The 26169-nt window shown below is 38.3% G+C and overlaps 1 protein-coding gene across 3 annotated transcripts in view; it reads right to left on the reverse strand.

The window, feature by feature from the left end:
• Window positions 1-26169, reverse strand: part of CA10 (carbonic anhydrase 10) — a 228346-nt gene that overhangs the window by 127408 nt on the left and 74769 nt on the right. For all 3 annotated transcript variants that reach the window (XM_080394642.1, XM_080394641.1, XM_080394643.1), the window contains one exon: window positions 18177-18319. In XM_080394642.1, the coding sequence (XP_080250768.1) occupies window positions 18177-18319 (143 nt within the window). The remainder of the gene's footprint in view (window positions 1-18176; window positions 18320-26169) is intronic.

A 26169-nucleotide genomic window follows, 5' to 3' on the forward strand; every position in this document is an offset into this window, starting at 1 on the left:
TTATGGTGAGTCTAAGCAGGCCAAATGATGCAAGGGTACAAGGCGCTATAAAAGCTGTGTGCAAGCACTGATGAAATAAATCCATATGAGGACTACAGACCATGAAAGTAGAAAGATAAGCTATAGTAATGCAGTGCAATGATTTCACAGGCACTCAGCTTATCCTTTAAAATGCACCCTTGTTTGTTGAGAGCCACGCTGGTGATCTCATATGCAACTATCAAACAAAGATGTATGCATTCAAAGAGAGCTATGAGGGCTCATGATAGACAAAGCCAGGAAAGCTAACAAAGGGCATTTTTGTGTACTTTACTTCTGAAGGTTTCAGCTAAGGTGCTTTAAAACAGCCGCAAACATAATTAAAAAAAAGAACATTGAGAGAGTATTTAAATGAGAAAATGTGGTATTACATAGAGAACTTCCTTTATCAATAGAGGAGGGCTACGCAGACTTGTAAAGAACCTTTTCTAAAAGGATATCAAGACCAGGAAAAATTAATCAAAGGCTTTTTAATATAAAAGAGTATTTTTTCCTCCTGTGACAGGCAGAGATAGAAAGATGGTTAAATTAAATTCAGAGATCTTTAAAGGGTTTTTTTGCAGGTATTTTTGCTTTGGTTAAGAACATAATAATAGCAAGACATGCAGCAACTGTGTTGCTACTGAGTTTGGTAACACAGATAGAAAATGGTGGCCAGCATAACCTCAAACAAAGCAATGACAGCGACACATGGCTCTGTTTCAAAAAAAGTCTCATCTCACTAGAATTCCTGACTCCTCTGTGGCCATTTTTTACAGAGAAGACAGAAAAAGCCCTGGTGTATTAAAAAATGGAAAGATAAATCTGACATAAATTGTACATTGGAGGCAAAAGCTTTGGGCCAAATACCTTTTCTTCTCTTTAATGTCCTGAAATATTTCCAAACAGAAGGCATTTTACAGCTATTGACAAGCAGTTTGCCAATTCTTACTCAGTAGAAATTACGAATTTACTACTCCCTTGTGTGTTTTTTAAAAATTTTATTTTCCTTTTGTTTAGAACTTTGGCTGTTAAGTGACTTTTCAATGCCAGGACAACCTTAACTTCTATCTTATTTTTTTAATGAGGCTTTTGTTGTATTTTGTGTATTTCTATTCCCCCCCCCCCCCTCCAAATTCATTAAGTTACTGTACTCATTTCTGTAATAATATTTTAATTTACAGTGATTTTTCAAGCCCACACTCAATGAGTTCTACTGTAGAAACATAGATTCAACAGTTAAGGCTACAACTTCACTATGTTGCACTCTTTATTATGCATTAAGCTATCTTCAATCTCAAATGTGTTTAGCAAAATCAGGTTTTCTACTCCCTAGAAGTATTTATACTACTTAACATATCTACCGATTCCTCAACTAGCACCAAATATTGCTTGTTACCCCCTTCCCAATAGTTTCCTTTGATTGCCAAAAGCAACTCCATTGAATGCAATGAGATTCTATGTTAAATTAAGCAAAATTTGGTTAATGAAAAAAAGTATTAACACTTAGGCCAATGAGCTCTGTTGGATCCTCAACTTCAAAAGGTCATGATGAAACTCAAACCCATACAAAAGACACCTCATAAATTCTGAATTAAAACTTGCTTGCAATCATGAACAGGCCAGAATAAAAATCCTACTGGCCTCTATAAAGTCAGTGCTGCTTCAGAAATTCAGGCAGAGAGAAAGCAAAAGGACTAAATCTTGCTATTTCAAGTAAAATATCACCACAGATTCTTTGTAGAAAAACGGTGAAACATTTTGTAGGTAGGTAGGGCTCCTTGAGAAAACTTTATTTGGACAATTGTGTCATAAAAAACATGATAATTTCAATGTGTTCTTGACTTTTAGGGATGCTCAGCAAGTAACAGCCAAAGCCATGAACCCTTAATTCATGTTTATGTTGTGTGAAGTTGCAAAAATAGTTAAAATAATCCTGTTTCTTTAAGAAAAAAATTATTTTGAGTATATTCAATGCAATTTCACTGTGCTTAGAAGATGATCAGTTGAATTAGTAAACTAAAACTGGTAACATTTGAAGGAAGTAGTGTTGTAGATGCTAAATAACTGATGTAACTGCAAAGTCAGTAAGGGTTTCCATAAATTCCAATCTATTATGAAAAAAACATTTCTAGTGAATGCTTTACCCTTTCATCTCATCAAATCCACTGAAAATTTATCTAGCTACCTTTAATTTACAATGCATTTCCTCTGAGGTGCCAAAGACAGTCCGAACTGCTTTATATTCAAGAAATAAGGGGGGAAATTTGTTTCATTAAACTGCAGGCATCTAAAAGCTACTTTTTCCTTACCCAAAAAAAACGGGCATTTCCTCAGGCTATTCTTAGGTGCCTTTGTTAAAGCAGAGAGAAGTTAGGACTAAAGCAGCCAGAATCTATTCAAAAGACAGATTCAGCGCAATGTTGGTTGACAGCTTTCTGGAGTTTTCTAGTCCAATCTCCTGCTCTACACAGCACTACTGTCAGTCCTGCATAAAGCAAGCCATGGCTTCGAGTCTTTCTCATGGATTTTGTGTTGAAAAGGAAAAAGCGGGTGTACCTCGCACATAGTCCGTGTTCAGACATGTCTCACTAACTTCAGTTTAACAAAGGACGGTTCTTAACCTTTTTCCCATGCCCTCTGCATGCATTTGTGAAAGTACGCGTAGATGCACACACAACTACATGAAGGAAGGTGCTGTATTTTTGTTGTTAACGAAATTCCATAAGCAGCCACAAGTCCTTTGCCCTCAGTGACTCACCTGTCCTGAAGTCACCAAAAAGCAGGACCAGTGGCAGTTCATTTGAGCAAAACTAACTGGGATTGTAATGTACCCACAAGACTCAACTTACATATTACAACTGTCAACTTTCAGTCACAACTGACCTGCTTTAGATGGAAAAGTTTTTTCCTGTGCTTTTAAAAAATCCATGAGCAGCACATCTTGAAAAGCTAACCAACAAGTGCTTAGCTAATTTATACTTGTTGGCTAGCTATACTGAACTTCCTCTCCTTTCTTAGAAGTCATACTGGTAACGTCATATTTGTTACTGTATCTTGCTAGCAAATGAATTAAATTTACCACTTAACCAAGCATGAAATTATGTTTTCAATAATAATTCAATAAAAGCTGCATAAGCTGGGAACAATTACATATCTCATTGAAGAATCCAGTATCACCAAAGGTGTCCATTTCAGTCATTAAATAAAGTGTGATTGCCCATCTATAGTGTATCAAGACAGAAAGCTGATAGCCCAGTTAGCTTCAATGAGCCAACAGAGGATGCAGGTCGTAAAGCTTATTGATTGGGCTCAAAATACCATAAAAAGCTAATGAAATGTAACTTTCATTTTGCAAAAAATTGCAAAATATATCTCCTTAATGCTTTGTGGACTCTTGCTACGATGGCACATCTTGCGATGAGAACTATCCTTCTCATTGTGGAATTGCTGTTGCAGTTTCCCTGTTGTCTGCAGGCAGTTTCTGCCTGCTCTAGTTGGGTGCTGGTCCCTGTGCTCTCTGTAATAGTATCATTCTTTTTCATAACATGTGATGTGCAGAACTCCTCTCTCTTGCTGTCATCTCATGCTATTAAAAAACGATTGCGGTCAGACTAACAGTAATATTTATAAAGTTTGTTGTAATAATTCGACATACTCAATATTTCATCTAGCACAGCTGGTTTATTCTCCCATTACATACACCAGATGCTCTAATATTGTGCCTAATTTATGCATGCAGTGTTCAGTTAAAGGCTGCTGCATACTTCTGCACTGTGCAGCACCAACTTACAGCTCCACAGCACAGCTCGCTCTCCCCAGTAATCACCTCTATGCTGCTCACAGGAAAACGGCAGTCCCAAACCTTCTAAAGGTAACAGATGGTATCTGGCAGAGGCAGGAAGAAAAGTTAAAGTGCTGGCATGCATTTTGTTCCTCCCAGTAGTTCCTCTTTTTAGGAATCTCTTTAACATATAGCTCACTGCACAGCCCTTTACTCGTATGCTTAGTTATGCAGGGCACAACGGTGCACTAAAAAAGGACCATCAGTACTAGACAAAGGATTTTAGATGTTGAAATGGATATGTGGTTTTACAGCTAAAGGGCTTTCAGGAAAAGAGAAGCGTAAGTGAAAGAGAGGATATGAGCAAAATCCATTGGCCAAAATGATACTTAATCCTTTCAATGAGATAATCAGAGAGCCCAGAACTGAGGAAAGAGACTGGATTGAGAATACCTCATTGTTAACAGCATTATCAGAGGTCTGAAAATGAAAGAGGTTTTTATCCAAAGAATGATGGAGATGCAAGTGAAATACTCCCTGACTTGTGATGCTTTCTGGGTTCTTACCTAATGCCTCGTAGAGGTTTTCATTAGCACAGCCTTCAATGAACAAATATATTTTTGGGTCCCTGCTGAAGACTATATTCACAACTGTGTTTCTGAGTTTATATTTTTTGCTTAGTTTGCAGGGGACGAGTGGCAATTGTTATCAGTCCAGGCATCAACACAGACAGGAGAGTCATCGAGAATGAAGGATTTGGCCTTTCATGAGGAGATTATGCCTTCACTTGCAGCGGTGAGCATTCAGCATGAAACTGGTCTAAGACTTCTTCCTGCTAAATAATTTCTCCCCTTCCCTTGAACTGTTTTGGGAGAGTAGGAACAGGAGGTGATAAAGCAGCTGGACACATATAAATATCTTGCTGATATTTGCAGTGATATTCTAATGGGAACTGAGTAAACCTTCAACTTCAAACAGTATTTAAAGAACATGACATTTGGAATAATATCAGTCCACTCAAATATCCTGAGCTGTTTAGGCAGAAGCTTCCCCCAACCCTGGAGGTGAGTGCAGAGACACCCACCATGGCTGGCTGAGCTCCAAACCAGCTGTGCAGGACCAAGTCAGATACCTTGTGCTCATACTTTAAGCTGAACCCCTCTGCTTGTTCTCTGAGCTGGCTTTGGTACTTTTGAGCAGATTCTCTTGTAGCGCGCCTCTGGCCTGTGAGACTTGCCACATAGCTGTAGGAGGATGTGAGCTGTGACCTTGCTCGGTACAGGTACCGTAGTCCTTACACGTGTCCTTGCACTGCAGCTGGCAATGGTTCCCAGAGCGCTTTCTGATGCTTAGCTCCCTAACTGGAATTTATCACAATAGGAACAAAACAGCATACTATTTCTATTCAAAAGCTCCTGGATCTTCTAAAGAGAGTTCTAAAAGAATGAAAACTCCTTGGGTGAGACACTCCTCTGGGTACATTGTTAAGATTTTTATCCAAGTGATGTTACATTCCTATTAATTTATTAACATTGTTTTGCTTATAATGTTCGGTTCTTACTGCTGTACTCCCTGAAAGATACTGAAAATGATACATTTCTGCTGGAGAAAACAGCAGCCAAAAACTGATGTGCAAAACAGTGATGCTAAAAGTGGCAATCTGCAGGATATACAGTTTCTTTCTTTAATATACATCTACTTGTGAAGTTCCTTGTTTGGTACATAAGTACTTAGCTTTGATAGCTCCTGGCTTCACAGGCACACACTGCTTGCAATAAGATGCCTATGACAAAAGATACTGCAAATAGTTTATTATAATAGTAACAAACTGGTTGTTGACCTGTTTCCTACTTTCCCTGCACTAACTCCAGTATCTGCTGGCCAGTTTCACCCAACTTTGATGAAGAAGAAATCTCAGTGTTTTGTGAAAAATGGGTAGAAGAAAGGCCCAAACCAATTTTGTACTGAGGAACAGGCTGGTAAAACTCAGATATTATAGACTATTGTTAGCATCAAGCAACTGGGCAATGAGGAGGTGCATTTGCAGGCAAGCTGGCACAAAGGAACTTGGAAATAACCACAGCATTTTCTGCATTTGCCTTCTAACGGAGGGGCTCTGTGGAGCAGTGGAGAAGTGATAATGGGGGACAGAGGCTGTACAGAAGTTAAAATGAGACTCTGCAGGAAACCAGGCTGCATTATTTCTTCATGTTAACAGAAGACTTGTCACAAAGAGGCCTCCCAAAAGGTCAAACAAGATACAAAAATAATTTATAACCAATATGTAGACATCCCAAAGTCCGAGGACCTTTGGGTTACGGTAAATGGGTAAGTAGATGGCACAAAACTTTGCATGATAATAGAGGACCATTCCATCTGAAATCTGATCATAGATGCTGGCATACATCCCTGTGCTTCAAAACAATATCCTTCTGTAAATATACATATATATATACATCTATATAAAAGGAATGTGGTGTAAGCACTATAAAAAGCCTCCATCCATCTAGTCTTGGGTACCTAATAACTTACTTGTAAGTGAAGATTTCAAATAGACAAGATAAAGTGCCAAAGTTGTAGGCCTAAAGTTGAGATTTAGAGGCATGGATTTACTGTTGGGTGGCTGATGAGTCCAAGAATCTCTCCAGTATCCCTGCCTTCTGTCCACGCCAAATCCATCTTGGTAGTGAGGTTCTGGGTGCAGAATTTCTCTCTCCAGCATTCAAATCTGTCCTTGGGCAACATCAAACCCAGAGACCTGTTTCACAGTGTGTCTGTGCTTCTAACTGAGCAATACCTAGTAAATAGCCTTGTATGTGTCAAACAGGGATTTACATCCTAACCCATCTTCAGGCTATTGAAACCATGGCAGCATGTCATTTTTAGTAACACACTGAAAGAAAAGATCATGAATTTATATTTTGCATCAAAAGCTTAAGTCACTCAAAAGTAGCTATTAATGTCCATCATATAAATAATATGCTTTACAAAACTAAACACAAAAATACATTTATTTGGAAAGGCTGTGATGAAATTAAAAGTACATTTGTGTGATTGAAAATAATTCTCATTTTAATCCTTTTTTTTTTCCAAAGGCTTCTTTGCTGAGTACATTTGCATGCTATTTTCGGTAGAGGTCTTAAATAGTCCTAGATGAAATATGACTAGACTAAATACTTAGTTAAGGTTAACTACTTAGTTAAGGAAAGTATCTTCAAAGGAGCTTTTAAGTGCCACCTCAGCACAGCTGTGCTGCCCTTGGCATAGCCCTGGAAGATGCTGTGATTTAAAGTCATATCTGTGATATACTTTGCACTGTTGTGTGGCAGGGAATGGAGGACTGCAGAATGCGAGTATAGGGATTTAATACTATCAGTAGCAAATTATGATGTTGATATGCTGCTTCCAGCTGCTGGCTAGGGCACAGAAGAAAGGATATGGGAGTAAGGGGTATACCCATTCCTTTTTACTGCACATCCAAGGGAAGTAAAGAAACACAATTTGTCCTTATTAACCCTTGCCCACTCCTTCCCCTTCCTACTCACCCTTGATATATACCTCAAATATATCCATGTGGCAACATGCCATGCAAGTTATGTATTCAATGCAACGCCCTCTTCTGCTGTACAGCTTCCCTGAGACAGGTGGCACTGAGTTGTTAAAATAAATAAGAGTGCAGTAGGCAGTACATTTTTTTTCTGAGCAGTATGTCACAGGTTAGAGATTAGCACTACTTGTATTTATATGATGTACGTTTTCACCTTGATCCAGAAGTGGCTTTGAGATAGACTTTGTGCATTCATAACACTGAAATAAAGTCATCTTTCTTGAGCAGAATTATCTCTTAATACTCACTTCAGGTGCTCCAACTGCCTTGTGAAACAATCTCTTCAGGATGTATCAGCACCCGTAGGCACTTCCTTCAGATGGTTTCAAGTTACGATGCAAGTTATACAGATTTAAGCTCAAGATAACTTTACAGAAGCCACCCCTTTCCCTAATCACAGTATTATTCAGAGCTGGAGCTGATGCAATAGAGACAAAACATAAATTCAAAAAATCAACAGTTTGACTTTCCTTACAAATGATGCTGTTTCTTCAAACTGATGCTTTAATCAAATGCCTTTCTGTTACTCACGAGGGGATTGGGCACCCGCAGTCAGTTTGCAGGTGACACCAAGCCAGGGGGGAATGTTGATCTGCAGGGGGGGCTGGGCAGGCTGGACCGATGGGCTGAGGCCACTGGGGTTCAACAGGGCTCGGTGCCGGGTCCTGCCCTTGGGGCACAACAGCCCCACACAGGCCACAGGCCTGGGGAAGAGCCTGGAAAGCTGCCTGGCAGGAACGGACCTGGGGGTGTTGACTGACGGCTGAACATGAGCCAGCGGTGTGCCCAGGTGGCCAAGAAGGCCAGCAGCATCCTGGCTTGTATCCGAAACAGCGTGGCACACAAGGGCAGTGATTGTCCCGTGCACACTGGTGTGGCCGCAACCCAAACCCTGTGTGCAGTTTTGGGACCCTCGCTACAAGAGGGATGTAGGGAGGCTGGAACGTGTCCAGAGAAGGGCAACGGGGCTGGTGAAGGGTCTAGAGAGCAAGTCTTACAAGGAGCGGCTGAGAGAACGGGTGGTGTTTAGCCTAGAGAAAAGGAGGCTCAGGAGAGACCTTATTGCTCTCTGCAACTGCCTGAAATGAGGCTGCAGTGAGGCAGGCGTAGGCAGGTGTTGGTCTCTTCTCCCAAGTTACAAGTTACAGGACAAGAGGAAACACTGGTATTTTTGGTAGTCAGGTTTAATTTCCCTCTATTATTTCTGTTTAAAAGCTAAAATTTCCATTGTCAGACCTACATTGATAGTTTGGGTCTCTTTCTTGTTCATGGACACAAGCAATAACTCAATAAAGAAGCTGGAGGTAAAACCGTTCAGTTGTAATTGCTTTCGGTGGAAAGTTACATAAAACAAACAATAGTTACAGGTTCAAACAGGTACCTAAGTGACACAGAGGGCTACTACCCAGCTAAGCAATACTACTATGACCTATGATTTTCTGTCACTTTGTGTACAGGAACAACATATCCCAAATAAAAAAAGGGTACATGCAAAAGGATTATTTTCTCTTTCCAATTTTCTTGCAAGGCCTGCAATCCCATGTAATATATGCCATCCCTTACATTAAGAACAGTTTCTTACCCCCAATTTATGTACATTTTCCTCCTCTGCTCCAGAACCACCTACTGATGGTTTTCCTCAGCCTGTTGAGTGATACACAGCTTAAATACCCCCGCTGCTTTACCATCCAGATCCCAGTTTGATGAGGAGCTGCTGATCCACAGATTTGTTTTTGATTATTAGATACAGTTCATTGACCACTGCTTCAGTTTTTTTCCTGTAAGCTCCTTTCTAGCATCTAATCCTAAAAGACGTAGATTATTTCTCCTGCCTATAAGCAAACCGTGCCTGCTTCAATCTTCAACAATCAGAGATTAACAGGACCAGGAGGGAAAACAATGAACTTGCACTTCTCTCTAACACCATACTGCTACTCAGAATTCTGAATGGCACATTTGACTGCCACAGCAATTTGTATTTCACCCTGGCAGCAGCGTTGTTTATCCTCATCTTTTCTAGCATACAGCAGGATTGACATGTGTCTATCTATTATAAAGCACCTACTTCAGCAGCAAGACAGGCAGAAATCTGTGCCAAATATATTGTGATTTCTTGATTACATTCAGTGTAAAACAATACAGGGACATGTGATTAAGAGAAATGTTATCTGTCATGCTGGAGACACAAAGCCAAAACAAAAGTTTCACAAGCACCAGATTTCCAGTTACTTTGGGCTTAACACTCCAGCCATAAGGCAGGTTTACTTAACCTTAACTTTCTTAATTGTTATGTGAATGAACAGATGATAAGTCAGGGTGGATCTTCATTTATTTCCTGAATGTTTTCACTTACTTGGGATTGCTGCAACCCCATGACAAATCAGTCTCCAGGCCATAGCTTTAATCATTTTGGACGAAACTGAGAGTTGCGTAAGAAAATGAAGAGAACCTTTTCCCCAGGTTCCTGAACGGCTGCATCAGGTGCCTGTTGCTCAGGCCCTGGGTCTCAGCACTCACACTTCACAGCTGCCACCAGCAGGCCATGTGCAATCCGGATGCCTGCCATCTGTACAACTATGCAGAGCACTTTCTGGAAGAAAGCTTACCTTTCTTCCACTAACATATCTTCAGCCAAAATGCGCCTCCTGCCTAGATGGGCAGCAGACACCTAGTGTACATTATAAAATCTCCTCTCCACGTATAAACTGGTCTCCTAATCTACACTATGTTACAGCATTCCAGAGCAATTTTTAAATCATCTTCAGGAAAAATATCTTGGCTATAAATACATACTTGATGGATGCAGGACATAAAGGCTGATCGGTTAACAGTCTTGCCACCGACTTAATTGATGAAGAACCAAACAACAGCCAACACACGGTTAGTGTTAGAAGCCCTATTTACTATGCAATATACACCTGCCAGCTAGGAAGCTGTAAAGCTCAAATGTTTACTCTCACATAGGAAAATAAACTAATATTGAAATAAAAAGACCTGAACTTTTTGAATTGTTGATAAGTAATTATTTACTTACCATTTCAAAATAATTTCAAGATGGACTTATATTGATTACAAAAAGAAAAAAGCAAATGTCTTGGATGCTGTGTAAATTATTCTTAAATGCTGAAAGAAACTGTTGCGATGCTGTTTTTAAACACAGGTAATGTTAGCTACTATAGCTACGTAGCTATTTAGGGTTCTGACTATGTCACCTTCCTAAAGGACTGGTAACTGAACATAACAGGTACCTAACATCTGCTTTCTGAAAAGAAAAAAAGTCTCCAATATGCACAACCAGCGATCATAAAAACTGCTTTACAAATTGCAGCCTTTTGCCATTGAACTGAGAGCACACAACTGTAAAATGTTGAGGCCAGGATTTACCAGGAAGAGAAGAGTGTGGATTCTCATTAGTTCTGGTCAGCATGGCAAATCTTTTGCCCCAGATGAACTGGTGGCAGCTGAACAATAGCATTATATGTGCTACCTTCTTCCCCAGATAGCTTGACTTTGATAGTATGATTCAACTTCCATGTACAAAATAACATGTAACATCCCCATCCATTACAGCAGGGTCTCACTTAAAAATGTTTCTTTGATATTGTGCCAAAATTACCCAATTTCAAGAAAATGTTATCATATTCTACTAAGTTTCAGTATATCATACTTATTTTATTTTTGTCACAAAAAACCACCAAAAAACCACACACCAGAAAAAAAAAAAAAAGAACCAAAGAATGAATCATCTGAGACCAGGAAATGTGTTTTAATAATGCTAAACCAGAAAATTATATTCCATTTAAAGCATATGGTGTTAGAAGACTTGCACACCTTTACTACGACAGCAGGATCAGTGCGAGAGAAAACAGAGTATCTTCAGTCTTTTCACGTCAGTGGTTATAGCCTCAAGTACAGAATCAAGTACAAAGACAAGATATATGTTACTTTTACTTCTGCAAGGCTTGAAATAAACATTTAGGTTTATAAATAGACCTAAGTGCAGGATGAAATAAACCCAAATAAGATACTACAAAAACCATGAACAATGTATATTAGAAGATAGAAAAAGTGCATTAAGAACAAAGTTGGTATTTTTGAAAATTCCTTTGAATATATCAAACTATTTAGTAGTTGGAGGCCAGCTGCTGCTCTAATCATTTTTAAATGTACATTATTAGGAACCGAAAAGAGGAAAACACTATTGAAATAAGCAATTGAGTAAGGAAAAAAGCAAGCGATGGACAAGACCTTTGGCTAGGGTCAGCTAGCCCAGCTTCAATGATACCACAGACTCTTTTAACATTCTAATGGATCTGCTGCCCAATGTCCGTAACAGCAGATCCGCTGGATGTTTCAAGTCACATCCCTTTGAATGCGTTCCCAGGGTTAGCACACCTGCCTTTGCAAGGATACCACGAGTTGCTTTTAATTACTACACAACTGCAGCTAAGATATAGTTTAACATAGAATTAGAAAGGTATTGCTGCCAAAATGAGAGCATATCCTGAACTCTAAACCGGGGTACAATAGAGCTTGTGTGGTAAGCCCGCTGAATCACTTCTTGCCAGATCTAGGATCTCCTAGGAAGTTTCCCATGGCAGACAAGTGAGCTTGTTTTATGACACTAGACAAGGTTAAACGTCAAGCAGAGTAGTTATACTGGAGCAAAACCCCCTTGATACTATGCAGAAGCTGTAGAAACGCATTACTGTGCCTGCTCGGGACTCCTTCATGACTTCATGGGTGTTCTACTATCACAGATAATCAGAAATTCAAACCAGAAGTTGCACATCTGAGTCCCCACATATTCCAAAGTGGTTCAGTCTCAAGAAAGGATCATTGCAGTGATAAGGAAACAGATGTCCCAGTACAGAGACAGACCAAGACCCCGAATGTATGTTTTTCCCCATATATCACCCATTAACAGCAAGGTTTGCAAGTACCTCTGCAATAATACTTAGCAATTTTTGCTGTTCTGAAATCAATGACAAGGATGAATAAACAGGTTACCTTAACCTGCTGGTTTCATATTATGTTCATTTACTAACACATCTGAGAACATGCAATACTGTTGAAGTATTAGAAATGCTGAACAATTATTTAAGCAACAACACTATATTTCAGTTTTTCTTCATTAAAGTTTTTGATATTTGCATCAGACTTTTGACTTTCTAAAGCCACTCTAAATCAAAACATATTATCAAGCCCTCTAAAAATTCATCTCAAGTCAGTTTACAGATGACATTGATGTCTTACTGCTATCTATTCCTCCTGGACCATTTCTAACAATTCATTTTTTATATTCCTGCAGTGCTGAAATATGGTTCACACCAGTATCTGTCCTTTTAGTAATCACCAAAGCAAAGCTTGGCAGTTGTCATATATTGCACTCTTGAGAAAAATGCTGGTAATACTCTGAATTGATTGAACAGCATGGAATCAGAACTAGCTGGCAGAGAAACCATTTAACTGATTTCAATTCATAAATCTCTTTTCTCCTATCCCATTTTAGTTTAGAAACTGCTAAATATTGCCATTATCTCATGATGCACAGAGTGAGCCAATTATTTATAAAGATACTAATTTAAATAATATGTGATTGCATTCATTAATGCTCCATATGAGAAGGCAGACTTATGGATCTTACTGAGTAACTTTCCTTTATGCAGACTGAGCTAGGGAATGTTTGTAACAGTCCTGGCTGGCACAGATCGATTTATTTCCCCAGAGGTCAGCATCAGGCACCATGTCCTTCCTTGTCTTCAAAATAAAGTGATTTTAAACAGAACTTTACCTGCTTTAAACCACAATTTAAGTCCTTGAACATGACCTAAGATGATTAGTAAGACATAGCATTGCTTATGTGACAAAGTTTAATTAATTGGCAGGGATGCACTTGGTGTCTAAACCACTGCTACTGTTAAGTAACATGCTGTTACTTAACATGTTTCTAGGAGAAAAAAACCCAACTAAGTATGGCCAAGAACTGTAATTCAGTCTTAAAGAATCTCAGAAATAGGGCTCGTGAAATTAAGTCTACAGAGAATCAGGAGATCAAAGGCAGACGGGCTACAGGTAAGTCAGGGGACAAATTCTGGGGGACCAAAGGGAAGAGCTCTCGGAGGAGACAGCCAGCACTGGCGAAAGCAGGATGAAATCCAGCAGGGGACTAGCTCCGTGGGAAGTGAGGTCGTTTGTTCTTGCACTGCTGTGCTCCATGGCAGTCCGTAAAACCTGCTTTGGAGACTGAAACCCATAGTGCTTGCTGCCCAATCGTCACCAGACTACACTGGGTTGTTGAAAAATATTATTCTGTTGTCCTGTTGCTGATTGCCTGGGTGCTTATGTGAATCCAAAGAAAAAAAGCAGAGAAAGTAAAGCGGTGTTTGTGACAGAGTGGAGAGGCATGATTAGCATATTAATAAGGGTTTGTATTGTTTATTTAAAAGGGCTGTTTATCTGAAATGGGCTGCATGTTAAATTCACTAAGATGGATAATCAAGAGACAAAGCTGGGCCTGAGAGAGAACTGAAACTTGGGGAGTTTCCTCAAAAGCAGCATTTCTTCTGGGGAATTTATCTGCATGTAAATTCATTAAGTATTTTGTGCTGAGATTCTGGATCTTGAAATCCAATTATCTGATTCAATGATATTCAGTCTTCAGGACCTGAAAAGCCACTTTCTCAGGAAACGGAGAGGCACACATACCAAATAACACAGCGCGATTCAGAATAACATCTGATGATGCTTGAATTTTAAATCTCATGACCGACGCTGCACTGCAATCATTGGACAGCACATAAAGCGATATATTATTGCTCACTGGAACTTTTATTGTGAAAAATTGGATCAGAGAGGTATAAATATTTGGCAAATTGCATTGCCATCCCATTTGCTCCTGAATGGAAGGGGAAGTATTTTCTTCTCAACCTTGGATCAGAAGTAACTCTTAAGTCACCTGCCATGTAACAAGCCACAGACTGTACTTCTTGCCCCTTGCAGGTGGAGTAGGAAGACAGCGATGTCCTTCATACTCTCACTTCAGACCATTACTCTTCTTCAGGAACAAGAAAATTATTATGTTATTCCCATGTGGTCTAAAAAATTGTAGGAAAGACTCAATCTGGTTTACTAAAATGCCTGCCATTACTAATAATGAAATAAACCATTCTCTCTAATGGAATCGGCTAGAAAGGTATCTACTTAAGATGGACTCTTTAGACATAAATTCTGTAATGGAGTGGTTTAGAACAGTTTTGGTCTACTGAGGTGGATGTTGAGAACTAAACAGGTAACTGGTTTACAGAAATTCAGCAATGCTCTCCACCTCCAAAAAGGCAGGCCCAAGAGAAACGAGTTGGTGGGGAATGAAAGAGTTAAGAGCATATATTAAGTCAGTGATCATATCACCCAGTATGCGTTATGTGCATTCCTCTAGACTGGTCTTGGATTCTGGTCCTGTGGTGAACCCCTTCTGTTCCTTCTTAAGTGAATTTCAAAAATGAAGCACAAAAAGTAGAAATGTTTTTTTTTTAAAAATAAACATTTGCGTTTTCAAATCCAAATAAAACTGACTTTCATAGCAAAATAATTCATTAAAAACTTGAAGTTACTGTTCCAAGGCTAACTGTACTAAACATTTCCTTTCACCTAGCTCTCTCTTAAGCCTTGATTCTCCTCCCAGCTCCCTTTTCAAAAGGTGTGTAATTTTGACAGTGTGCAACTAGCTGTCTCTCTTGTTCACCTGCATGTAAGCTAGTTTATTATAACTTTTATTTGAATCCACATCAAATCCCTTTTTTATTTATTCATCGTTTTTCTTAGGATCAGTTGCATAAAATTCTTTTGTGTACAGCATAATCACGGTTAAGTCTTGCCTAAAAAATTCCCAGGCTGTTACATCAATTGGTTCATTGCCCTGAAAACGGAGGTGCTTTGGTGCACATGAAACACACCTCCATTTTTAACATATAAAAAACATTACCAAAAAAGTAACACAAATATACCACCTGCCAACTCAAATCCTCACTGAAGCCATAACTATCAGCAAAGATTTTTTTTTTTTTTAAGGCATTAAAATTGCAATCTTTTCCTCAAAGGAGAATTTTGATTCAACTATTTTAGAAACCTCTTTAAAACAGACTATATCACAACTAGAACAAATCCTGTTCCTGCAACATGACAGGCAGCCATCGCCGTTTGACAGCAGCAGGATAATATTTGTGAGTGTGGTAAGACCAACTCATTACTGACACAGCATCTCCCACGGAATCGGTGCCTACGATATTTTATTAATAATCATACATTTGCTTCACCCTGAGTGGGTTCAAAAAAACAGTTGAATTCTCAGAATTGCTAAAGAAGTTAAATATTCTGAAACTCCTGGCTTCGACTCACTGACATCTTACATGTGATTTTATTCCTGACTTTCGTATCACTGTATTTCGTATACTGTAATTTATAAATAATCTGAAATATGTCAGCCTTTACATAAATAGCAGAGTCAAACCCCCTCTTTTTTGTATCATAATGAAAAACCTCAATGCATTTCTGCTTAAAAAGTAAAATGTATGTATTACCCTGAAATCTGGGCCATAGTTGGAAGCATTACTGTCCTCCAGTAACAATATCACCATTTTATCATTTCTGTGATGAAGCTTACATCGATTCTGATGTATGTGCACATGTACCACCAGAACCTCACAGGAAGTACAGAGCAAACTCCTAACAACTCATGCTGTTTGCAGCAGAAATCTCATTTGTCAAGACAACCGGAGAAGGTAAGTCATTTTGGAATCATCTTTTGTTAAGAGTCTGTGCTTGTTCTGATACTGTAAATCACAATGCCTTTTCATCTGCATTGTTCTGCATTACAGATTGAACTAAAGAGAACTGCCTGCATGGAATAAGCAACAAAATCTTTAAAATACCCTTTTAAGCACCCTCACATAAGGGAAGCAACACAAATCCATCATGAACTAATGACTATTTCCAAGAGTGCCAACAGGTCCAAGGTGCTATATTTATCAAATAATTTTAGAACTGAAAAGTATCAACCCTTTAGTAGGATAAACTGAATTGATAACTTAGCTATCTGAGGATTTTCCTTAAGCTTCCATACTGTGAATACATCCCTTAGTGAAAGAAAAATCATAAAGCTTAATCATTAGCATCAGTTTGGTATTTGCAAAGCTTTGAAATGACTATCTCTCTTTGAATTTCTTTTCAAATTTCAAATTTGAAATTTCTTTTGGTGCTGCACTCAAAAATTTGTCAGAACTCCTAATTTTTAGTAAGTATAATTATTTTAGTAAACATAAATGGAAAGAACGAGTTAGCACCTAACCTTGGCAATGCAGAAACTACTTTTAAGAACCAGGTATGTAAAATGTCCCTAACTAATCTAATGATATAAGATTATTAAAAGTGAAACGTTTGGGAGCCAAATCTGCTTTCATTATTTGTATTTGTTAACTTTCTACATTTTTCCACTGTATACATGCATAACATTTTCAGTTCTGCTTCTAAGTGCTAGGTCAGCAAGCACAAATGCACATACTTGGGTGTTTTTCAAATCCATAGTCATAAATTATTTCTTGTGAATTACGTTGACTTCCAATGCTTCCGCATCTGAGATGCAAAACCTCATAGGAACATTACTGAACTCAAGGTTTTTACTACAATAAAATAAAATCCTTGTCCAAATTTTAGCTCCTAACTCAGATATAGTAGAGAAAAGTGAGAATATAATCACTGATTACCACCTATCAGCAGTATTTCTATATGTACACACACTTTGGAGAACCATCTCCACCTTTTTGCAAAGCACCATTTTGTCAAGATTATTTCCTGCTTCCACCTTTAATCTACATGGACTACCCTAGAAGCTGAGGTTATCTAGCTCAGAATGACTTATACCTCGTCTTATTAAGATATACTTTCAAAATCTGAGTAAACAAGATAAGTTTTCTATATACATAATTTAAAAAATATTGTTGGTCAGAAATGGTTGTTAATAAGCTAGTCAGCTGTGGCAGTCACTTTCCAACAAGAAATTATGGTGATTTTAGATGAATAAGATAGTCTTTGCTAACCTCTCATTTTCATCTGATACAATATCCTTGGAGATTTACTTATGATCTACTAAAATAAATGTTGCCATTCTGTTTTCTAGTTAATATATGTGGGGACATATCCAATAACAAAAATCCTACAATGAGTGCCAATATGCTCTAGATAACACAGAAACTAGATTACTTTTTGAACACATCTGTCTGCCTCTCCCATGCTTAGATATGTATCTCACAGTTCCTTTTATTTCATAACATAAAGAAGCTCATTCATCCCTTCCTACCCCTTAATGTGATGGCACTGCAATGTTATCCTGATTTAGATGACTAAACGAAGGTCTCAGCCAATCTTAAACCAAATAGCACCTTTAAAATGCCACTCAGGATGAACACCTAATTTAATTATAAATGTGGAGTTTCCAAGTGAGATGCTAATCTTCCAGACAGCAGAGTTTCAAGTAACAGTTAATATGAAAATATAAATACAAGTTAGAAGACACCTAAAAACGTACAGTTGTTATCTTTCCAGCAGTGATGGAATTGTGTGATATGCAAAGCACTAGGTTGTTATTCAGCCTCAGAGTTTAGGGAGATAAAAATGTAAATGCTTTAGAAATATAAATTATAGCAAATGTTTGTAAGTCTAATAACATCTTTTTTTTTTTTTTTTAATAGGAGAACATGATAGAACACATACCTTTCTTCCCCCTGTGTTTATGCGAAGAGGAGTTAAGAAGGGATCAAAAATCATATGGCTGGTTTCAATATTGACAGGTGACTGTCTTTTCCCAACAGAGCAAAGATTCCAAGCTGAGTTCACCAAACCCCAAAAGGAGGGAACTGCAAAATATAAAAAAGGGCAAGTTTAAGAAAAGTCTGGAAAGACTATAAAGAAATACATGTAAGGCAGATAGCCAGATAATTAAACTTGTCGTATTGTCTGCACACACAAGCCAAAACTGAAATCAGGCAAATTCAGCTAGCACTTGAAATTTAAAACTTCACATACGGAGACCAAAACTTAATTGTTTCATGTAGTTTTGTATCAGGAAAGAAGGTTGTGGGTTTTTTCTCTTTTTAAAGTACCCAGATGCAATTATAAATAGTTCCTTTGCTGTTAGTATTATAGAATATTTACTGAGCATTAAGAATGTGACTCATTAGCCCTTACACTAATTATGCAACCATTCAATATGTTCTCAGACCAAACCCATTCCATTCTACTCAGTTTTTTTAAGTCTTCATATTTAGAACAATTCATTAAAACCCACAGAATTATTATAAAAGAAGCTCACACATTGCCATCCCAGAGAACAGGCCTGCTCTCTAGACAGTTTCTTCTAATTTCTGTTACATTCACCCAAACCTTTATTTAGTCAATGTTTTGATCTAAAAAATAAATCTCATTGGAAAAGCCATACTGGTGGTGAAGAAGGATAATTCCTTCCCTCTACACGTAATGGCTTGGAACGTGGAGGACCCCCTGATTTTTGACAGGCTCAGTTACTTTCTGCACCCCTAATTGGAAAAAAAATGCGGTGACTATATACTGCTCCTTATCAGATAACTGCAGGCTGATGGTCATAATGCATCCCATCTGCAATTTATAGACAAGATCAACCTGAACTTCTCTGTGGGTGCTGAAAAAATTTCTGACTAAATTAGTAAAGAGCAACTAACAAGATACGGAAAAGACACATTTAGATTTCTTGTGCATACTTTGTCCCTGTCTAAAGTACATAAGGCAACTTTGACTTTATCAGAATTATTCTGCAGTTTTATGTAGCAGGTGGAAATTTCACAGATGCTAATATTGATGCCTTTTTTGGCTTTAATTTTTTTCTTTTTACATGTTGTTAAAAGTTTTCATAACTTTGGAGCCTCAAACCGTTCTTCTAAACTACAAACTGTGTGGAGCAAATTCCACACAGGCAGACTGGGGGAAGGAACACGTGGCTGAGTTCTTGTGGCAGGAGCACAGGTGATTTGCCCAGAGGGTGGAGGTGAAAACAACTCCCCAGCTGCTTATAAAAAGCTTTTGGTTGCTGTTAGCTAGTTGTGTGCAGGATTTTGCAGTGGGAATGCTTACTTCTGTTTGTGGGTTTGTTTTTTGGGTTGGTTTTTTTTTTGGCTACTCTAGTGGGAGCTACATAGAGGTTTGGCAGAGTTTGAACCTCATGTTTGTAGTAGACTTAACCTGCTGGGAAGATATTCCTTGGAGGGGAAACAGACAAAAAGTATCTTTTGAGTAGGGCAGTCTTACGAAAATGGCTTGTCTTGGTAAGTGTTTTCCTATCATGTTCTGTAGAACAGCTCAGTTCTTTTTGCCCTCAAAGTTTGAGTATGCTTAGGTGTAAAACTTTGGCTGAGTCAACATATAGTTTCATGTAACTTTTGTATAAAACTAGATAAAATTAGGGCTTTTCTTAAGCTATTGCTTGTACAGCAAAACTTCTGTATGAGCTACACAGAAGTGATGGAAAATGATTTGCAGTTGTTGAATATCTGATTATTCCAGTGATTCCTCAGCTATTGTCCACAGAAGCTACCTTTATTACAAAATATCTGAAAACTCAGTTTTAAGCTGAAGCTTCTTCTTTCTTTGTGCCAGCCTGTCTGTGCGTGTGCAGGTGAACTCAAACAGCTCTGAAGGTATCCAAGTGGTTCAGCCATAACTGACATGTTACAGCTAGCAAAGTTTAAAGTTTCCTTGCATATAGTTTTGAAGTGAACATGCATTACTAATACCTTAATTTCACTAATGACATATCTTTCTTAGCACCTGACAGACAATCAGATCAGATCACATGCAAAGTCCAAAACTGCTCTTAGTATGTCCTGCATGAAATACTTAAGGAGGGATGATGGTGTAATGCTCTACTCTATGGCTCTGGGAAAGCAAAGACCAGGGAACAGCACCCAAAATAGCTAGAATTGCAGGCGCCCCCATCAAATTATGTCATTAAGCTTTCCTTTGTGTAATAAACCCTGTGTGCAACCACTCCACAGAAGGTCAGATGGAAAGCCTCTAAAATAAGCAAAGCTTTGTGTGATCAGAAAATGAGTAGGCAGTAAGTAGCCTTAAAAATTTATTTGGCTCCTCTGTTTACCCTACCAGTCAATTCCTGCTTCCACTGGAGACTTACAAGACTACAGAAGTTCCCAGAGTCTGCTAAATGATGGCATTAATGCTCTGAAATTGAATAAAACATATGTACTGCAATCCAAAATAAAATGGAGCACACTTAATTATTTGTGCTCTTTCCACAAGAGAAATACTACAGGATTTCACTTCAGTTTTTGTCAGAAAGGGAATTCCTATTTATGCAGAGACCTGAAATAAAAGTTTAAGTTAATTGAGATAGCCTGGTTCTCTTGATAAATCCCCCTGTGTTGTTGTTCTTAAAAAATAAATTAGTGATGAAACTGTAGAGCTGTAAGTTCAAGAGGGAAAATATTAGAAGGGAAATCTGTTGCTTGAATGGCTACTAGTATTACTAAAAAAGTCTTCTGGGCAGAAATACTCTTGGTATTGGTAAAAACAACTCCTCAGCAAGCTTTTAGAAAAATAAGTAAAGAAACTAGACACAGTAAGTGCAATAAAATGGCAAGCTAAACAGGTCAGTCCATTATTTTTGACTTCACATTACTTAAAGAATTTATGCTGTAACTGGGATTGTTCCAGAAAAGCTGAAGTGAAAAAGAACTGCTATGAGACAATGTTTTATAATGTTATTTCTGTTTTTGACAAGGAAACCTTGCATTCTGTGCAATACCTGTCACACCAGCCTATCGCCAAAAAGTCAGGAAGGTGGAGCTCCAGTATGGTGATGCTGAGCTGCAAAGGTTACACTTGTCACCCAAACATGTAAGTCTGATGCAATCATTTTCTTTCTAAATGCTTAGGAAGCTTCTGCTTGAGAATCTCTAATAAGTGCTTGCTGCTAGCTGTTAGGTAGGATTCGACAAAAAGAAAGTGCAGGAACTGTAAACTCACCCCAGTGATCAGAATTACTTTGCTTATGCTTCAGCTGAAGGTTGATTAAGGATGACTGACCTAAAACTGCACACCTAAGTTAACTAGTGGATGGGGTTATTATGCAATATTAATGTCTGATTACATCTAATTAAAGTAATTAGTACTGCTTAGGTGCTCAAAGTAATACAGAAGTATTCAGAACTGTAATGGAAAAAGTCCAAGGAGGCTTCATGTAGGAAACCAAAGCTTAAATTAAAAATGGAATTAACTGTTGAGTCTAAAGAAATTAGTGTATGAGTCTAGGAAAACATACGGAAATGTTCACTGTTCTATTATTCCAGCTTAGCTAACAGACAAGCTTCTATTAGGGGTTAAGTCATTAACAAAACAGTATCTCCTTCACAATTATGTTGTCTTTCCATAAAAATCTAGTCATGAATGAGTGGGAACACGCTGTGCCTCTGTGTGCGGACCCCTGAAGCATTTTAGATGGCAGCCTGGCTCCTGCCCGCTACAGGAGCTACTCTTACAAGCTAGTTCGCATGCAGCCCACATACTAGCTTACAATCTCATTTAACAAGGTTCTCTAGCTACTGGCTATTCTGCCAAAAGTTTCTGTATACTGATCATGTCACCTCTGCCTTCATCTCCCTAAATTTATACCACCTGAGAGCTGATTTCTTGCAAATATGTTACATAGACATAAGGTGACAAGTTTTTGTCTCATCAGTGTTATGCCTTCAACATTCTCAGAAATACAATTGAATAAATTCAAAGTTTATTTCCTCTGTATGTCGGCATGCTATGGACAACAGATTTTTTTTTGCATGTGTTATGTGGTGAGGGGGATTACTTATATTTTATACCTACGCAAACACCTCTGACATCCTTATTCAGCCTGTATCTTATTGCAGCTGTTCTTTCTTTCAATTTACTGGGAAGATTTTATATTGAGGTATATGAAGGTGCTCTAGTATTAGCATGACACAATAGAATGAGGGATTCTGATGGCTTTTACCAAACCTATGCATAACAACAGTGAAATAATAGCAGCTAGAACAATAAAGCAAGGATTGAATGCTATTGTCCTAGTGATGAGTACCGAGGATTTGTGTAAAAAATACAAGCCTCCCCTCTCCAGAGAAAAGCAATGAGTGAACACTGTCCCGTAAGATGCCCTTCTGTAGGTACAGCAAACTCGCAGATAAGCATAATGGTGCTGTCTGCGGTGGGTGTTGATGGATGTGTAACAGTCTGCATCCATGTTGTGAGAGGAGGCAGTAGTTATTTTCTATAAAATTAGGCCTTTTCTTAGGCTATATGTATAAATATATACATCAAGTTATAACATCTTCATTACTTGATCTTAGGGAGAAAAATTATGCTGGACTCAAAGGTTTAGGTCATGGAAGGGTTGTGGATAGTTAAGCAGTGTCTCCTAATCACCTGTCTGGTTGTCAAGGGCTGATTTATAAAAATGGTTCTCAGGGTTCTACCCCATGCTCTGTTTCTGCATCTTGCTCTTAGCAAAGTCATAAAAAGTTTGTTGCTAGAATTTCTCCAAGGCATTTTCTGAATCCTTGTGAGTCCCTGTGATGCAGTGACCGAAACAGTTTGGTCTATTTGAGAACAGCTGCATTACATGGGGTGGGGTGGGGTGGCTCTGTGCTTCCCAGCACATCTGGCTCTGCGTGCAGAGCGCTCCTGGGGCTGGTCCTGTAGCAAAGCTGCCCTGGGCTGTGCCTGGCTGCTACGTTCAGGGCTGTGCTCTCCATTCCAAAATGACTGAGAAAGACCAGAAGGCAGTGCCCCACCTGGTGAAGGGTAACCCCCTTAGTGATCAACTTGCCAGTCTAGGGACTTCTTAAAGATACTTGCATTCACTTGGAAACGTGCCTGTAATTGCAGAGTGGCTCTGCAAGGCTTCTACACCAAAATAATTTTTTTCTAAGCCATAAAACATGAGAATTTATTTAAAATAAAATCCTGTCCCTCTCCCTGCTTTTCTCTTTATTTAAGGCTCCAATTGCTGCTTTTTGCAATGATGAATCACTGCAGGAGACATTCTTAGGTGGTTTTCACGTTTTCAAAGAATCCTAAGTTTCCCCCTCTCCCTGTTCTATCCTCCTGCTCATACATTTGCAATACCTTCCTAGGTTCTCTCATCCTCAACTCACAGCTTACTTCTGTTAAGCTAACTTTTATTAAGTGTTTAACCTTAGCAACACACATGATTTATTACTGCTTTGGGAACAAAAGCAAAAGGCAGGCAGGTTTCATGCATGGTAGGCAAATGATTTCTGTCACTGGGAAGTTTGGTAATATCCAGGAAATATCCCCATATTTCTTCAGTATGGCTTCCAAGTTCAGGGAAAATCACAGCAGAATTTCTGTTATGTTCCTTGTGTTGTCTCATGTAAGTAGATGAGATAGTATAGCAGCAAATCATAGAGTAAGGTATTTGGGAGAAAAGCATGTTATAAAAGCTGTCATCCTCAGAACTAGGTACAAATGGAGACTGTCTTCCTGTCTATCTTGTGTCTTGCTGATCTGATGATCATGCTTCTTACACTGGGCACTTGGAGTAAGTAGGACATTAAAATAGTGTTAGCTATACAAACCTTTTGCTCAGGTAACAACCTCTGTTTTAGGTCTGAGCAATGCAGGGACTCTGGTTTAAGAGTAACTATGGAAGCAACGCTTTGTATAATGGGTATCACACTACACTGAGTTATGCATCTTTTATATGAAAACCATTCACAGTTGATTTTTGTTCAACTCCTGAATGATGAAATGGACACTGGAACTGCCAGATTATAAACAAAGTTTATAATACTTAGTGTTTAAGGTGTTACATGTTTATTCTGAGCCTTTGCTTAAATAGGGCTAAGAAGCCAGCAAGCTTCAACAGAAAAATAAAGGGGGCGGCTATAAGTAAGAGAGCATCCCTCAAAAAATGCTGTCCAAATAAGAAAACTGAAAAAGATTATAAACTCTGACAAGTAAAATATAAAATTAAAATAAGTCAAGCCAAAAGAAGATGCTGAAGACCAATTTTCTGAAGGCATAAAAGCCACTAATAACTTCTTTCAAGTGTATGAGAGGCAAGGATCCTGCCTGAGTCTGTAGGGCCAGCTGATGATCAAGTTGTAAAAGGAGCACATGAAAGATTATGTAGCAGCAAGTTCTTTTCCTTATTGCTTACAAAGATGCCTAGGGATGTTCCCACACAGGAGCTTCTTTATGGGGAATGAATCTGAGAAACTGTCTCAAAAGCAAGCATCAGAAAAATTACTCTCAGTATAAATTGATAAAATGAAAAAATTCATTGGTGTCAGTCAGAACTCTAGGATGAATACACAGTGACTTGAATTGCCAGAATCCTTACTTAAAATCGGCATCAGTCTCAGAGAGATAAAACAGTATCAAATCTGATCCAGTTTTTATGGTGCTTATTTTAATAGGTGCTTATTTTTCCCAAGGTATCTGCTGCTGGTCACTGTCAGTAACAGGGGATGGAGTCTAGCCAAGACAGTAAAGTTATTTGTGTTGCACTGCTCTAAGACTGCAACTTCCTCTTTGAAGTTCGCTCAACTTTCAAAAGCACAGATTTTCTTAATTTAAGTTAGAGTTCATGAGTTTAAATAAAAGGAGTCAATTTATTTATGCAGCAGATTGTTGTTTATATATTTAAGCTTTAACATCAGCCCTGGCAATAGCATAAAATACAGAGTGTATTTGTGCAGCAATTATTCTTGCCCTGTGTAATTACTGGTCCCTCAGATAAAATCTCAAGCTACTTTATTGAAGCTGGGAATTGAAACCACAGAGAGAATCAGCTATCTATGTACATCAATAAAGCAGTCCATTAATTATTTCCACCTACTCGAAGAAAATTACCATACTAATGCCTCTGGATAACCACATGACCTGCTCTGCTTCTACATAAAAGCCAAACGTAAAGTCATAAAGGCTTTGAGAGATAAATCAGGGACACCAAAGAAATGACAGAGTATAGAATGGCATTCATGTAAGTAATTGGTCACAGAAATCTCCAGACTGCAGTAACATTAGACAGTATCACAATGGTTTCAAATTTGCGAACCGAGAGTATTCTGTTTTCTTTTTAAGAACCTGAAAGTTGATAGCTGAAATATATCCTCAAGAGTAAGACAGCATTACCATTATTCAAAAGATGGTAAAAAATATTAAAATTTTTCATCAATAAATCTTGAAACATATCCAAAAAATGAAAATTTTGAAGCACTCGAACAGCATCATATTACATACTGCTAATTTCATGCCGGTCTGTTCAAATGTCATCTTACCTCTACATGAAGGAGTCTCAATGACAGGAGAAGTTCAACAACCGCACTGGCTAAATGAGAGAGAATAGAAAACTGGAAGGGGGAAATGAGGATTTAAGATTCTGGGAAGATACTTGCTTTTAAAAGGTGTTAATTTTCTGCTATGCCTTTAATAGAGACATTCTGCAATAGCCTCTTCAAGTTGCCTTTTAAATTATAGCTGCTTATTTCTGCCTAATTAAATGTTTTCTTCAATTAAGAGTATTACCTGCAAAAAAGTATTTAGTAATCACCATTAGTGACTTCTAACCTTGCAAAGCTTTTACTTATTTCCATCTGCATGTTTGGGATACCAGTGTAGAAAACACTACCGCTTCTTTCATTACATTGATTAAACCAGACTA

This window comes from Falco punctatus (assembly GCF_963210335.1).
Source record: "Falco punctatus genome assembly, chromosome: 1".
Lineage (NCBI taxonomy): Eukaryota > Metazoa > Chordata > Aves > Falconiformes > Falconidae > Falco > Falco punctatus.